At 38.0% G+C, this 14,284-nt stretch overlaps 1 protein-coding gene across 1 annotated transcript in view; it reads left to right on the forward strand.

Moving 5' to 3' along the window:
* ANKRD44 (ankyrin repeat domain 44) overlaps window positions 1-14,284 on the forward strand; it is a 137,828-nt gene that overhangs the window by 112,595 nt on the left and 10,949 nt on the right. Inside the window, exons 17-19 of the mRNA XM_086466198.1 lie at window positions 7,596-7,667; window positions 9,159-9,360; window positions 13,251-13,329. Of these exons, the coding sequence (XP_086322324.1) occupies window positions 7,596-7,667; window positions 9,159-9,360; window positions 13,251-13,329 (353 nt within the window). The remainder of the gene's footprint in view (window positions 1-7,595; window positions 7,668-9,158; window positions 9,361-13,250; window positions 13,330-14,284) is intronic.

The raw sequence follows: 14,284 nt of genomic DNA on the forward strand, positions 1-14,284 counted from the left end.
GCTGGGTTTGAAGAGAAAGGAATGACCTTTTATTAGACCTGCCATTACCACTGGAAAATAGTTAGGCTGTGCCTTCAAACACTTGGTTCCTTAACCTGTGGATAAATGGAAATCACAGACCCCATGAATCTTTGATGTGGCTGCTACTAATTATATATGTCTCTTATCAACAAGAATCTGTTCCTTCAGCCATCTGAGAGCAGGACATTGGTAATTGGTGATGACTGAATCACAAGTGTGGTTGGGATAGATGTTAAAAAAGCCTTTTGCCTCATGGGGATCTGGGTCACTTGCTTGTGTAGCAGTGGCCGCTAGGCCTCCTTCTGACCCAGATCTCTTCATTCAGGGGATACATTCTGGGTTTTCTCCTTCATAAATGCCTGTCCATCTCCACGACCAACACTCTCTTTCTTAAAGGGAGCGTTTTGTCTGAAACCAGTGGTGATAGGGTTTCGTGTGGTGAATGACTTTGTACCTATGTCTATGAGAGCATTTCCGACATGGAAGCTCCTTTTTCAGTGGAGAAGCACAAAGTTATTAACTCGAGTTGTTCTAAAAAGGAAAAGAACTTAGAAACGTAACGCTTGAAAACAACTTTAATAAACCTAATTTGTCTGTCAGACCTAGAACACCCCAAATCATGGTAGATTGATTTAATTACTTAAGTGTCAATATTAGCATTAGTGCAATATGTACCCACTGCTTAAATGATCAACAGGAGCCTATATGTGCTAGATATGCCGATATATGTTAGCTTATAGCAGGGCATTTTGGCTTAGATTTTATGTTTTGGAAAGTAGTTAATTTTGATCCTAAAAATGTTTTCTAGAAAGGTAGTGCTGCTTATGAACTCAACGAGTGCAGGAATTTACCATTTGCTCTGGCACCCTGCGGGCACTTTGGCTTGTAGGATAGGAGTATTGCCTAGCGTCTCTGAGGTTTGTTTTCTCTCTCTGTCAGATTTTGTCTTTTTTTAGTTTATAGTTTTATTTTCCTGGGGTGGAGAAGCATGGCACTTACATCTGCTGTCTTCTGACAGGGAATAACAGGGCCACTGCAGAACTGCAGGAGATATTTTTCCTTCAGTTTGGAAGGAGGTCATGGACTTCTGCTGTTGCCTTAAATACCTGTCTTGTGTATCTGTGTGTGTGGTGTTTAAGTGTAAATGTGTGAAGAATATCTGACTCCCTTAAATCTACTGAATCCAATGAAAAGGGCATTTGATCATGGCATATGGCATTGCATTAGAGTGCATAGCTCAGAAAGAGCTGTGGGCACTGAGATTTTAGGGGTGTAAACAGACTTATTTATACAAGGCAAGGTGTTTACCTGCATGAGCAGACTTTCAAAATGAAACTTATCACTGGCTTGTTGGTATTTGTAGACTTATAAAGCAATCTAACTTCATCAGGCAAAGTCTCCCACAGTGTGTTTATTTTGTATCTGTATTTTGTTAATTGAGTAGGTTGATCTTAAACATTCTTATTATTTTCCACTTTTCCCTCCTTGCTTATGAAGCAGTGCAAGTGGTATCTATTCACAGTGGCTGTCTGACAGTAGCCAGTAGTGTCATTGCTTCAGGGGTATTTCATCCATAGGTAGACAGTGTAGAGGTAGGTGCACACAGGATGATGTGCTTGATTCTGTTCATGTACTGCTTGCCATGCAGTTTATTCTATAGGAGAAACAAAACAAAATGAAAAACCAAGAAACACTTGCAGATTACCATTATACTTGAAATACTTATGTCTTTAATTATTCTAATTGACATTTTTAATTAGATTGGAAGCAAAACTCCATTGGATATAGTGAGTAAATGAAAAATGATTGCATGTTGTGTATTTTTGTTTTTATTTAAACTTCTTAGTATTTTGCAAATCCTTGTATTCACTCTGATAAAGCCTGAAGAAGAAAAGTCACAACTCTTAACTAGCATGCTATGTACTTCAAGCAACTGCATGTGTGCTGCTTTTCATTTTGTTGGATATCTTCTTGCTGTTGCTTACAGTCTCAAGCTTTGCTAGAAAGTCCGTTGCTTTTCCTCAGTCATTCTTAGGAGCTGTGAGGCAAGTGCACGTACCTGACTGGCATGACACTTTTCTGGATGTTAAAGTAACTTTGCATTTGGTAATGTGAAATGGAACCAACACTTGTCTGTTTTCTGGAAGTTTTTGGCCTATTACAAAGTGGTTCAGAGAAGAAATGTAAATTACACATCTTCAGATGCGTCTGAATTTAAGAAGCACTTGTGTGTACTTTACGCTAGAGGCACAAATGAGAGGAGAGTAGCAAAAATACCATTGAAATGCACATTTTAAAAATTGACTGTCACTGTGTTTCACCAGTGTTCAGATTTTCTAGCTAAACAGGAAAGTTTAAGGTTAATAATTTCTCAAAATAGAAGCCTTCCTATACATTTTACACAAGTGTATGAAATTTTCCAAAACTTTCACTGGATAAGAGGGTCCTTAAACCAAAGTATGAGGCTTTACAAAACGTCTGAGGTAGATTTTCTGGGCAGAAAGAAACTTGATATACATGATTCAAGTGTGAAAGTTCCAGGTTCAAATCTCTGCCCTGACTGATGAAGAAATTTGACTTCTGCATCCTGGGAAGTGACTAACATATTATGCTGGTACTGGGTAGGATCTCTCACTCTCGTTTGGAGCTGTCCTGCTTCGTATAAATACTCGTTGGTGAGAATCTCCTGTATAACCTAATGGGTATGGCACTCATATGGCTTAATATGAAACTATTTTGTATGAAGTGGAAGAGATCCACCAGAAGATTAGTGTCCCACATGAGAACAGCCAGTGGCCTGAAGCTCTGCTTGATTTTTGAGATTTAGATATGTTTAAAGATGAGCATTGTTCTCTCATATGCCAGGTAAGTCTTCTGTTTGCATGGTGGTGACTGTTCTGGTAGGGTATTGGATATTTAAACTTTGTAATGGAGGTTGCATGGAACTACTAATAAATTTTTTCAGACTCAACCTATTTAAGCTCTTGAGAAACAACTTCTTGCTCATCTTATTTTTAACTTCACCCTTAATCTACAAATGTGAGTGAAATTGATGTACACACTAATTAATCTGATTTTTAAAGCCTGATTTTAGGAAAATGTATCAGACACTGTATTAAGGATGTGTATTGGTTTTAACCTGATCAAATTAAAATAATTTGATCATTTGCATTTACAGATATGGAGAGAGCTTATAGGATTGCTTGTCCTCCCTGGGGATATGTTTGTACCACTTCACCTTTGAATTATTAAATCAGGAATAATTTTGAGATTTAAAAATGCGCTTCCCTGCTATAAAGTAGTACAAAGGATAATTCTATTACTCTTTTCTATCTCATCTGAAACAACTGATGAGAGTCTTCAATCTTGTGCTTGCTACTTGCTGGAAAAGCCATTATTTAAAAGAAGATGTTGCTGGTATGTTTTCCCCCAGTAGAGACAATTATCTATTGCAATTTATCAAGAAAGATAAGATTCGAAGTAACATATATTTCTATTCAGTTCTGAAAGTGATATTAAAAATTGTTACTAATTGCCACTTCTGAATGACCTTGTAATTGCTATGTAAGTACTGCAGAAGAGCAATGTTCTACTGTTTCCTTTGTCTTAATTGCCTTTTGATCAGCTCTTCGCATGTGTGAGAATTTCTGAATGCTGTTTGCTTAATAACCTTTCAGAGTAAAGGCCATTTGTAGATTATATACGTGTAACCTAATGTTTCACCATTTTACAATTAGTATTGGTAGCACCAAACTGAAGTGCTGGAAGTATGTGAGTTGGAATGTAAAAGTTCCCTTGCTCACTGAAATAGTAAAACTCTCAAAGAAAAGTCACTTTAACTTACGTGGTAGTTAGATCAAACCTTTGACATAATTACCAGTAGTGCACATAAATGGCTGTGCCTAAAGGTGTGGGTGCATGATGGCTTGTACAGAATCACGCATTCTGTTCTCTTTTAGGATTTGAGATAGCACCCGTCATTACAGTGTCTATGATTTGAAGTTTCTTCTGACATCTCCCTTTTAAAAGTGTAGCTTAAACCATTTATGCATGATGAAAGTATTATCTCCTTTTCTGCCTAATGGTAATTTTAAATTAGCAAGATGCTCCATGAAGCTTCTTTTTCTTTTTTTTTTTTTTTAATTTTTTTAAACGAGAGCTGAATTTTAGAATGTATTATAGTCCATAAGGGCAATCACGTAAAGTATCCCAACTCATTAACTGGCATATCTGAGTAATAAAAAAAAAAAAAAAAAAAAAAAAAAAAGGGGACGGGGGAACCCCCACACCCTATAATCCTTTATTATAACCGCAGAATAAAATCAAGCAGTAAATCCTCTTATGCCTGTAAATACCCTTACTGTACAAATAAAATAAAATTGTGAGAACTGTAAAAGTTATTAATCTTCATACAGAGCTGGGGGAGAGAAGACAGTTTATAATAGCAGCCTCATAGTGCTATTAGTTTGTAACAACAGAACTGAATAATTGACATGTTTTGTCTTACTTTGTCTGCATCTCACTCCCAAAACATTCAAGTTCCTGTTTCTGAGTATGAAGAAGACTCGACGAAATAATTACATACACTATTAAATAGCACTGTTATGGGAAGTGAAGGGGTCATGCTGGGAATTTCCAAGAGGCAGAAAGAGAGTAAGGGGATCCTTACCTTTTAAAAGGTTGTGACCTAAGCAGAGAGAAGAGTGCACACCAATTTCACTTGCAGTGTCTCTCTACAATTCTGACATCCACTTAAAATCTGCGAACAATCAATATATAGAAATGTAATCAGCTAAAAGACGTAATTACAATGGCACAAGAAATTAGAAACGAGATATGCTGGGACATTCTTCAGTCAACTACCAGTAACCATAAACTGTTAGTAATTCATGCTTATTTGCCTGCTTCAGTGAAATGCGTTGGCCAGCTTGTAGCAGATAGGTATGTATCACAGCAGAGCAGACTCGCTTGGATTGCTCTTGGGATCTTGGATTTAAGATTTCATGGCTGTCAGGGCAAAAGGTTTTAAGTGATAAATTCACCTTTTTAAAAACAGATGCAACTGTCGGTAGCTTCTTACAAGTGTATACTAAAATGGAAGCATTATGGAGCTAAAGTCCCCTCAAGGACACACTGTTTTATGTGTTCTTACAAGTATATGTAACTTACTGTAAATGCATTCTTAGAACCATAGAAACACTGGTGGAACTGGAGAATTGCTTGGTAACTTGGATCTGGTGCTTTTTGTCCCTTAGTGCATGATGTTTATCCTTCAGGTGACTTAGTTTTAATTGTTACAAAATGATGCTTGACAAGGCATACTAAAAATTATTAGTGCTATGTCTTTAATCTTCCTCTTCTTGCTCTCCTTTATGATTTCTCTTCTTGCACTGTATACTTATGTATCTGAGAGCTACTAGGTTTACCATCAACTTCTTGTTTATGCTTGACTTTATGATTGAGACATTCAGCCTTATGAGTAATAAGCTCATTAAGCCTGCTCTGCATCAGCTTAAGCTGCTTTAACTCTAAGCCATGGAGATGTCTTTTGTCAGGGGCTCTCCAATCCCACAATTTGTTCCTTTAGAGCCTTAATTTTGTCAATTTTCTGTGCGCTTTTTTTTTTCCGTCTACTCAAAAGGCAATTATCTGCCTTTTTTCAGGAGACTTTTGGAGCCTTCTGACAGGTTAAGGGAAGTATTTCTTTGTTAAGATTTTGATCCTGGAATTTCAACAGATGATGATAAATGTAATTAAAAGTGATTAAATTAGTCTGCTGTGCTGGCCTTATGGACTCAGAGTAAATGCCAGTATTAGGCAGGCGGAGGAACAGACTTAGTGCTTTGGTTTGTTTGATGGGATTTTTTTAGTTTGTTTACTCAGTAGAGAAAATCAGAATGTATTCATATATTCAGAGCTGGCTACTGCTTCATCCTGTTTATAGCTATCTTATATAAGAGAAGAACAATATTTTAAACTGGAGGTGGCTCCGCATGGTAAGACTAAATGTGTTTCCTAACTCTGCCCCAAACCTACTGAAAAACTGGTGTGGGATGTGATTTTTTTTCCCCCCTTAATTGCAGGGAAGTGTTAAAACCCATGTTACCTCTTAGTACACATACCCATTTGCTTAAGAGTGGTACTTGCACCAACACATTTCTTTACCAGTCCTGACATTTTACTAGGCACAAAATATACAGATAAAATTACTGTTTAATTTTCTAGATTCTCCATAGGACTGAGATTAGTGTCCTTGTTTAATCAAAGATTTGTGATACCTTATGCATTATTAATGCTAGCTTTTATTCCAATTTGATTTTATCCTTGATATAAGTCTATTAAAGACTAATCTGTTACACCAAAGTTCAGGCATACATCAGAGTTCAGGATACGCCATCATCTTGCAGTGTAGGCAAGCCTGCCGTAGGCTTTCGCTGGTCTCTTTGGAGAGTCTTCCATGTTGTCATACCCTAGAATTGTCCAGATTGTCACAAAAACTTCCTTTCCTCTCTTTCAGTCTTTTCATTAATTCCTTACTCTGTCACAAAAAAAACCAACAAAAAAAACCCAAAACCAAAACCACAAACCCCCCCCCAAAATTTAAAAAAAAAAAATCAAGAAAACTGTGGGAAAAAAAATGGCTTGTAACCTTAGAAACATTACAAGTCAGTTGTAGTTACCTGTCATGCTTTTCTTTCCTTTGTACAGTCTCTTATTACTAATTTTCTGTAAAATGATTATTTCCAGTCACAAAGGTATTTGAAGACTAACTCTGAGTAGTTCCGAAGGAAAAGGCCATGCACATGAGCAGTGGTACTCAACAAATGTTGAATTGTCAATATTGTTGTCAATACTGTGTATGATTTTCTTTGCAGCCTCAATTGGATAAGTTGTCAGGGTTCATGTGCTATTGTGGAGTGATGCTAACCCATAGTTCATGCTTCTACATGGACAGAAATGCCCTGGTTTTTAATCCTTAAAATGCTTTGGGATCCCTTGAAGAAGCTCATATAAAAGTGTGATGGATGTTATTAGATGTTCGTAAGAGTTCAAGGATGTTTTGGAAGACTGTCATTATAGGAGCAGGTTCTACTTTGATAAATTATAAAAATGACTGTGAATGACTCACAGCTCATATTCCCAGTGCTAAGTATGTGTCAGAATTATCCAAAACGCTGTATCAGACATGGCTTGCATATGTATTACCTGTGTAATCATGAAACTGTGCTTTTTTCAATGTAAATTTACTGAGGGCTCTGCTCCACAAATCCTTCCTTTTGAGGGCTTCTTTCTCACCCAGGCAGGTGCTGTGATTTCAGGGAAACTAATTAACCAGGCTAAGGATGTACATGCCAGCTTTTAAACTAGTTTTATAACTTTTCCCTGTGGGGAAAAACTTGAAAATACTTTACAGGAGAAAAGGTTGTGAAGTATTTATTCCTCAGTTCTTCAATACTCACTGTGGACATCTGAGGACAAAATACACCTTTGTCTGCTGATTTATAGTCCATGAGAACTTATCCTGTCTCATACAAAGATGTTTTAAGACTGTTCTTTATTTTTTTTTCCCCCAGCTTCTGGAAAAAAACAACAATATGTTTGAGGAATCTGATTCTGCAGCCACGAAAAGTCCTTTGCATTTAGCTGTAAGTATGACGTGTGTAAAGCATTTCATCAGTATCTCCTAGAACAATTCTTTGATCTCTGTCTTTGGAGCAAGTTTAATCATAGACTTGTTTTGAAAAAGCTGGGAAGAGATGTAGGTCTAGATGTAATAAAAACAGGTTCTGGGCTGGAATCTTTAATTAGGTTTTTGGTAGTTGAAGTTCTTGGTTCTTATTGACTCTAACACTTGGCTAAGAAGATGACACAGACACTGAAGTGAAATTAAATGGAAAGTTGCAACTTTTATTTATAATTAGTTTATAAATTTGGGGATGGAGCTTGAGCCTATGGCTTTGATCATGGAATAGGATACTCTAATGTTCTTCTGGAGATATGCAGAGTGCAAAAAAATTGTCTGGTACACAGCAAGGTGTGGGAAAGCATGCTGGAACCCCAGCAGTGCCCTGGGAGTGTGCCATGAAAACTCTCCTATCAAAAAGAGGATCCAGCATGTGTGGCTTCATAGATCACAATAGCTCCCCTTTCCCAAGAGCTCAAGATTCATGGTCCCTCTTCCCAGTTTTATTGTGCAGAATCACCAAATAGTTGAGATTGACGTGGACCTCTGTAGATCAGCTAGTCCCACCTTCATGGTAAAATCAGAGTCAGCTAGAGCAGGTTTTCTCAGGGCCGTGTCCCATCACATTTTGAATATCACCAAGCATGGAGAGTTCACAGCCCCACCCAGCAATCTGTTCCAATGGCTGACCACCATCACAGTAGAAAGTGGATTTTTTTTTGCATTAAATGGAATTTCCTGTGTCTAAATTTGAGCCCGTTGCCTCTCATCTTGTCACTGGGCACACCTGAGAATAGTCTGGCTCTATCTTCTTTGCTCCCCCATCAGATGTTTATACACATTGGTAAGACCCCCACCCATGGGCCTTTTCTTTTTGAGGCTGAACAGTTCCAGCTCTCTCACCCTCTCCTCATACAACTTTCACAGACTGGCTCTTCACTGAACAACCAACCTCACCTTGAAGCTGCCCTCCTCCTTTCAAAGGAAAACAACTTGCTTACTTGAAAATAGTGGAAAGTGTAGTGATTGTATCTGTTTCCCAGTCAGACAGAACAGCTCTGGCCTGATGTTTGAATTATCCGTGTGTACTCTGAGGGAACAAGAGCCAAAACTGTTGGGTTAAAACACTGAGTTTGTCACTGAACTCTTCTTCCCATCTTTTTTTCTGCAATTTGAAGACTGCGGGAAGGAGTGTCACCCCCAAGCCCAAAGAGGAGTTACAACCTGCACTATCACCAGTATAAATTCCTGTGCTGAGAAGGGACTTGCCCTGAAGCTGGCCAGACAGCAAACTCCTTTCCTCTCTGGTACCTCTTGGGCAGAATCCTTGCAAGGACACTGCCAGTGGCTCTCCCTATTGTATGTGTTGCTGTTAAAAGCAATTCATTCACCTGAGAGACATAACATTTTTACATAATACATGTTCTTTACATAACACATTTCATATTTCTAGGCCTATAATGGTCATCATCAAGCCTTGGAGGTACTTCTCCAGTCTCTGGTAGATCTGGATATTAAGGATGAGAAGGGACGCACTGCTTTGGACCTGGCTGCTTTTAAAGGACATGCAGAGTGCGTGGAAGCTCTCATCAGCCAGGGTGCTTCTGTCACTGTAAAAGATAATGTCACCAAAAGGACCCCCCTCCACGCTTCAGGTGAGTGTGCGCTTATGTTACACTTGTGATATAAACCCTACAAAACAGAGGCAGTTACCTTTACCCGCCTGCTATCCCTATGCACATTTCTTCTAAATGGAAGAAGGAGATTTTTGACCTCTACTGAGGGCTGATGCTTGTTTACTGAGGTCCTACGGCTAACCCTTTATCATTAATTTCCTTGGTCTTTTTTCCCCTGTCCCTGTAGTTCAGTCCTCCCTCATGCAGAATCCCATATTTTCCCACACCACTAGTGCTCTGCCCTTACCTGCTTGCCTCTACTTTACCTTACCTCTCTATTACCACCTGCTCTTTAAGATGTGTGATGTTTCCCCTGTATGACACCTTCTCTTAGTGGTTCCTCAGCCAAAAAAACAGGGGAAGTGAGAACACTTGCCTCGCTGCCTCTCCTGTGGAAGAAAGGTTGAAAATGATTGGCAATGAAATTATCCTGGTGTTCAAAACTTTCAACCTTTTGCAGTAGCAACAGAAATTCACCCCCTTTCAGACATTATCCTCCTCCTGAGCTAGCTTATGAACTTGCTGGGTACTCTGCTGCATTCCTCGTGTGTTGAGTGTTAATTATGCAACGTGCATAATTAACTGGAAAATGTAGAATTTGCCTTTTATTTAAAGGTTATTATTTAATATATACCTGTCAGATAAATACACGGAGGTGCCAAAGGGAAGGGCTCCTCTTGCCGTTCATCGAGGGGGCTCAGTACAGCATAGCAGTGACCTCTAGTGGGAAGTAAAATTAATATGTCATTGGATAAGTTATTTTCAGGGCCAGACTTAATTGTCTTTCTGTTTATCTTTTAATCTTGCTTAGTTTAAAAGGCATATTCATCCTCTTATACCAGTTTATTCTCTGTGTGTGATCATATAAATGCAACCTAGGAACATAAGGTCGAGTAGGCTATTATCAATTTTGTCTGCAGTACTGAAGAAAATCCATGAAATAGATCTTCACAGCATACTAAAAAATGCTTTCTGCCTTCTTAAATTTTGCATCAGAACCGAGTACATTACTCCCCCAATAAATCAGTAATATAAAGATGTGCTGACAGAGTTTACATATCAGAAGTTTGAGACAAGAATTCAGAGAGGGGTTTTTAGTTGTTTTTTATAAAAACACAAAATATTAAATCCAGCTGATCCTTACCCTGTTAAAACTGTTGGTTTAGTTAATTTAAATCAAAATCAGTGCTGCCACAAAACTGGAGCTGTGTTGGTCAAGATCTTTCCTATAGTCACTTCAAACATAGCTTGGGGTCTGATGATGAACAAGGTGTGTGACTTTGTCTGGTATATCACTGTGGCAATGATTTTGCATTTATTTAAAAATTTGGTTATAGTGACAGAGGTTTCTTTTTATCAGAGCTGAGTTGTAAGGGTTCTGAGAAAAATGCATGGTAAGAAACCCATATTTTTGTTAGCAGCTCTGACTTAAAATATGTCTTCATTGAATAAATCTGAATAAATAAAATTCATTGAACAGAACTGTGTAGATTTACAAAATAGAAGGTGTTATTTTAATACACACATTTCTTACCCTTATACCCAAATTCTGATTATGGTGGGTTTTTTCCCTATTTTAATTTCTTTTTTAATTGCTCTCATCACTGTAGTATGAGTCCCTTCCATGTAAAACCAGTAGGAAGATTCTTTGTAGACTTTTCTGGTCTGTGATACTTTTTGCTTCTCAGATTAAAAAAAAATTCCAGGGATACATGAAAAATGTTCTATAACTGCAGTGAAGCAAAGTAAGTTAGGTATGTATTAAAAAAAAGGGGAGGGGGCAAGAAGATCCTACACACAGGAATGATAGACTAAAGACAACATGTACCTTAAGCAGAAGGGAAGATACTGCACAGATAAGTTGAGTATTTGAACTCTTAGTAAAGGAAATTTACCACTGTAATGAATTTGGAGGCTTTTAAATGTGAGATAAGTGCACTTTGGGTAAATATCCATTAAGACAACGTTTAGAACTTTCCACTCAAGTGCTATGCAGAGTTCTGTGAAAATTAGCTCTGGAGTAAAGCTTCTATTTCCAGCTATTATAAAAAGCGACTAGCAATCTGATTTTTATTATGCTGTTTCATAACAATACGTTTTGTTTAGAAGTGTTTTACCAAAGAATGATGCCACCTATCTGAAACACTGCGTGGTGCCACTGCAGTATTCAGCATTTTTTATTTGCAGTGGAAGTCTAAGAGGTAAATTGGTATATTTTGAGAAATCAAACAGAATTCTTGCTGATTTAATCCCTTGAGTGACAGTGTGCATCTGCCCACAGAAAAGTGAACGCTTGCATGTGCAATACCGTGCACTGGAAAGAAACGAAAAAGGCATGTGTGCTCATCCCCTTAAACGTGTTTGCCTCCATTCCTTTTAGTTACATAAGCACAGTTGCTGAGCTCAACAGTTAAGGAGACCTGAAGTGGTGGATTGGATTACAGGGCTCTGCAGAGCTATGCTCAGTAAAGGGATTTGTAACTTTAGTAGAGAAATCACCTAATGAAGTATTTCTTTTCTCTGTCTGTCCCCCTCAGGGAATAGACTTCCTCTGACCTCATAATATGGAGAATTCCCTTAGCCTAAATTTTATGTTCCCTGTATAATTTTATTACCACCAGTCTTTCCTCTGGCTAGCTTGGGGAATCCACTGCAAATGTTCCCCTAGTGTTAGTGTTGTAGCTCTGTTGGCATACCTAATGTTCCCTACAGGGTCTGTAATGCTTAGCGATCGCTGGGGCAGCTCCTAAATGTTTCTGGGAGTATCTGTTCTAAAACTAATTTACGAAAATCCTTTTCAGACATCAGTGTGAACAAGTGATGATTTTTCTTCTTCCTGCTGGGGGAAAGAACGGGCTTTTTTTTCCCTAAGTCAGTGACTTATCAGCTCTTCAGAACTGTTTACATGTTATGTATATGGCATTACTTAGTGGTAAATAACTAAAAATGTATTTTATTTTTCTGGGTAGAGTAACTAAGATTATTTTTGGATGAGTGATGATGTGCACCCTTTTCTCTGCCAGAATGATCTGACATAGGTAGTGTCCAAGGTTTTGCCTCAGCCCACAGGGTGTAGGCAGTGTGAATGCATGGCTTGCTGTAATAAGAACACAGTCTATGTCTACTGAGTACAGGAATTACTGGGTTTTTTGAGGAAGAAAATACTGTTCTTTTCATCCATAGAAGGCTGAAGCCTGTAAGCCAGCTGACACACAGATGGGTTTCCAGTGTCAGGCCCTGCAAAATGCAGTAACTCAGAGCTGTTTTCCAACAGCAACGGGTTACATTTTAAAAAGCAAACCCCATTTTTGGGAAGTAGCTGTGGCTTCCAGTAACACTAAATGAGAAGAGATGGAAAACCTCCAAGGGTATTTAAGTCTCTGGTGTTATGTGCTGTTATGATTATGTCATTTGTATTGTTGGTCATTCTTTGCAGATGCTTCTTTTTACATAGCAGCACTGAAGAACTTGCTTGTACAGTGCACTCAAAATTAACGAGCCCTGCCGCCGTACTTCCTACCGTGTTCCAAATCTGATCGCAGAAAGCCTTGTCTGCCTGCTCGGTCTGAGGGATTTTGAAATGCTGTCTGGTTTAGTAGAAATCTTCTCAGTAGTGAAAATCACAGTTTCTGTTTTACTCATTTGGGATTTCTGTATGTAAGAGAACTAATCCTCATTTTACTGAGGTCGATCTTACTAAGCTCACCATTTCATCAGCACAAGTTAAAGGAAAATTATGGGAATATTAATTTCTTATACTGTGAGATATTTTCCTCGTTTATAAGGCAATTTCTTATCTATAAGCATTCCAGTGGAAAAATATCTGAAATGAAACCTTTTTAAATTAAACATACTTTTTTTCTTTATAGTCATTAATGGCCATACACCTTGTTTACGGTTGTTGCTAGAAGTTGCAGACAACCCTGACGTGACAGACGCCAAAGGACAGTAAGTTTTCATAGTGATGGGTTTTTTTCAGCTCTGTGATTCAAATAGCATCTCAGATTTCTCACAGTATTCTCCTTATAGAATTTCTCCTATACTTTTCCTTATAGAATTTGGCAGAGATTACAAAGTACACATTCAGCTGATCTAAGCCATGTGGAAAGGGTTATTCAGTAATCTTAGCCCCTGCTTCATACTTTAGACAATTCTTCATAGATGCTGAGGGCCAGATTCAATAAAAACTAACAAGCTCCTGAGATCTTTCTACAGAGAGTATTTTTCTTTCTAAAACGTTGCTATTTCAGGGTTTACTTGGTATATTAGGCTGGTGCAGCAGGACAGAATGTTTATTTGAGGTGACACATGCATCTGAAATCTGAAATTTTACTTCTCATTAAGTGACAGAGAGGGAGAACAAAGTACACTTTTAAAGTGAAAATGTGAATGGTTTGAAAAACTCATTTGAGGTGCCTGGAATGTATCTGACTGTACATGTAGTTTTAAATGGTATTAGTCTTATCTAAAAATAGGAGAACAGATCTCTTTCAGAAAAAAAAAAAAAAAAAAAAAAGGAAGATATGTTAGTTGAAATTTTGGCTTGAGTAGTTTCCTCATGTCCCTTCATCACCTTTAAGCAATTGCGCAGCATTTACAAAAGAAATGCTGTGGGTGATTGTCATCTTGGTAACTAGCAGGGACATTCATTCACAACACTTGGGTATCCTAAAGCTCATGTGTCGCTGGAGGTGACAATAATTGTAGGTTATTGAGAGAACAGATTGTCTTGAATGATGTTGCTCTGTAAACTATTTACAAATGATTTTATTTCTATTTCAGTCATAGCTGGTTGTTAAACATCTTAGTAGTTTCATACAAAACATCTTCACTTGGGTGTCACATAGATGAGTATGGTGAAAGAAACAAGTTTGTGCATAGGAATGGGGTGAAATGCAAGGCT

Source organism: Leptosomus discolor, chromosome 5 (genome assembly GCF_034619465.1).
Source record: "Leptosomus discolor isolate bLepDis1 chromosome 5, bLepDis1.hap2, whole genome shotgun sequence".
NCBI lineage: Eukaryota > Metazoa > Chordata > Aves > Leptosomiformes > Leptosomidae > Leptosomus > Leptosomus discolor.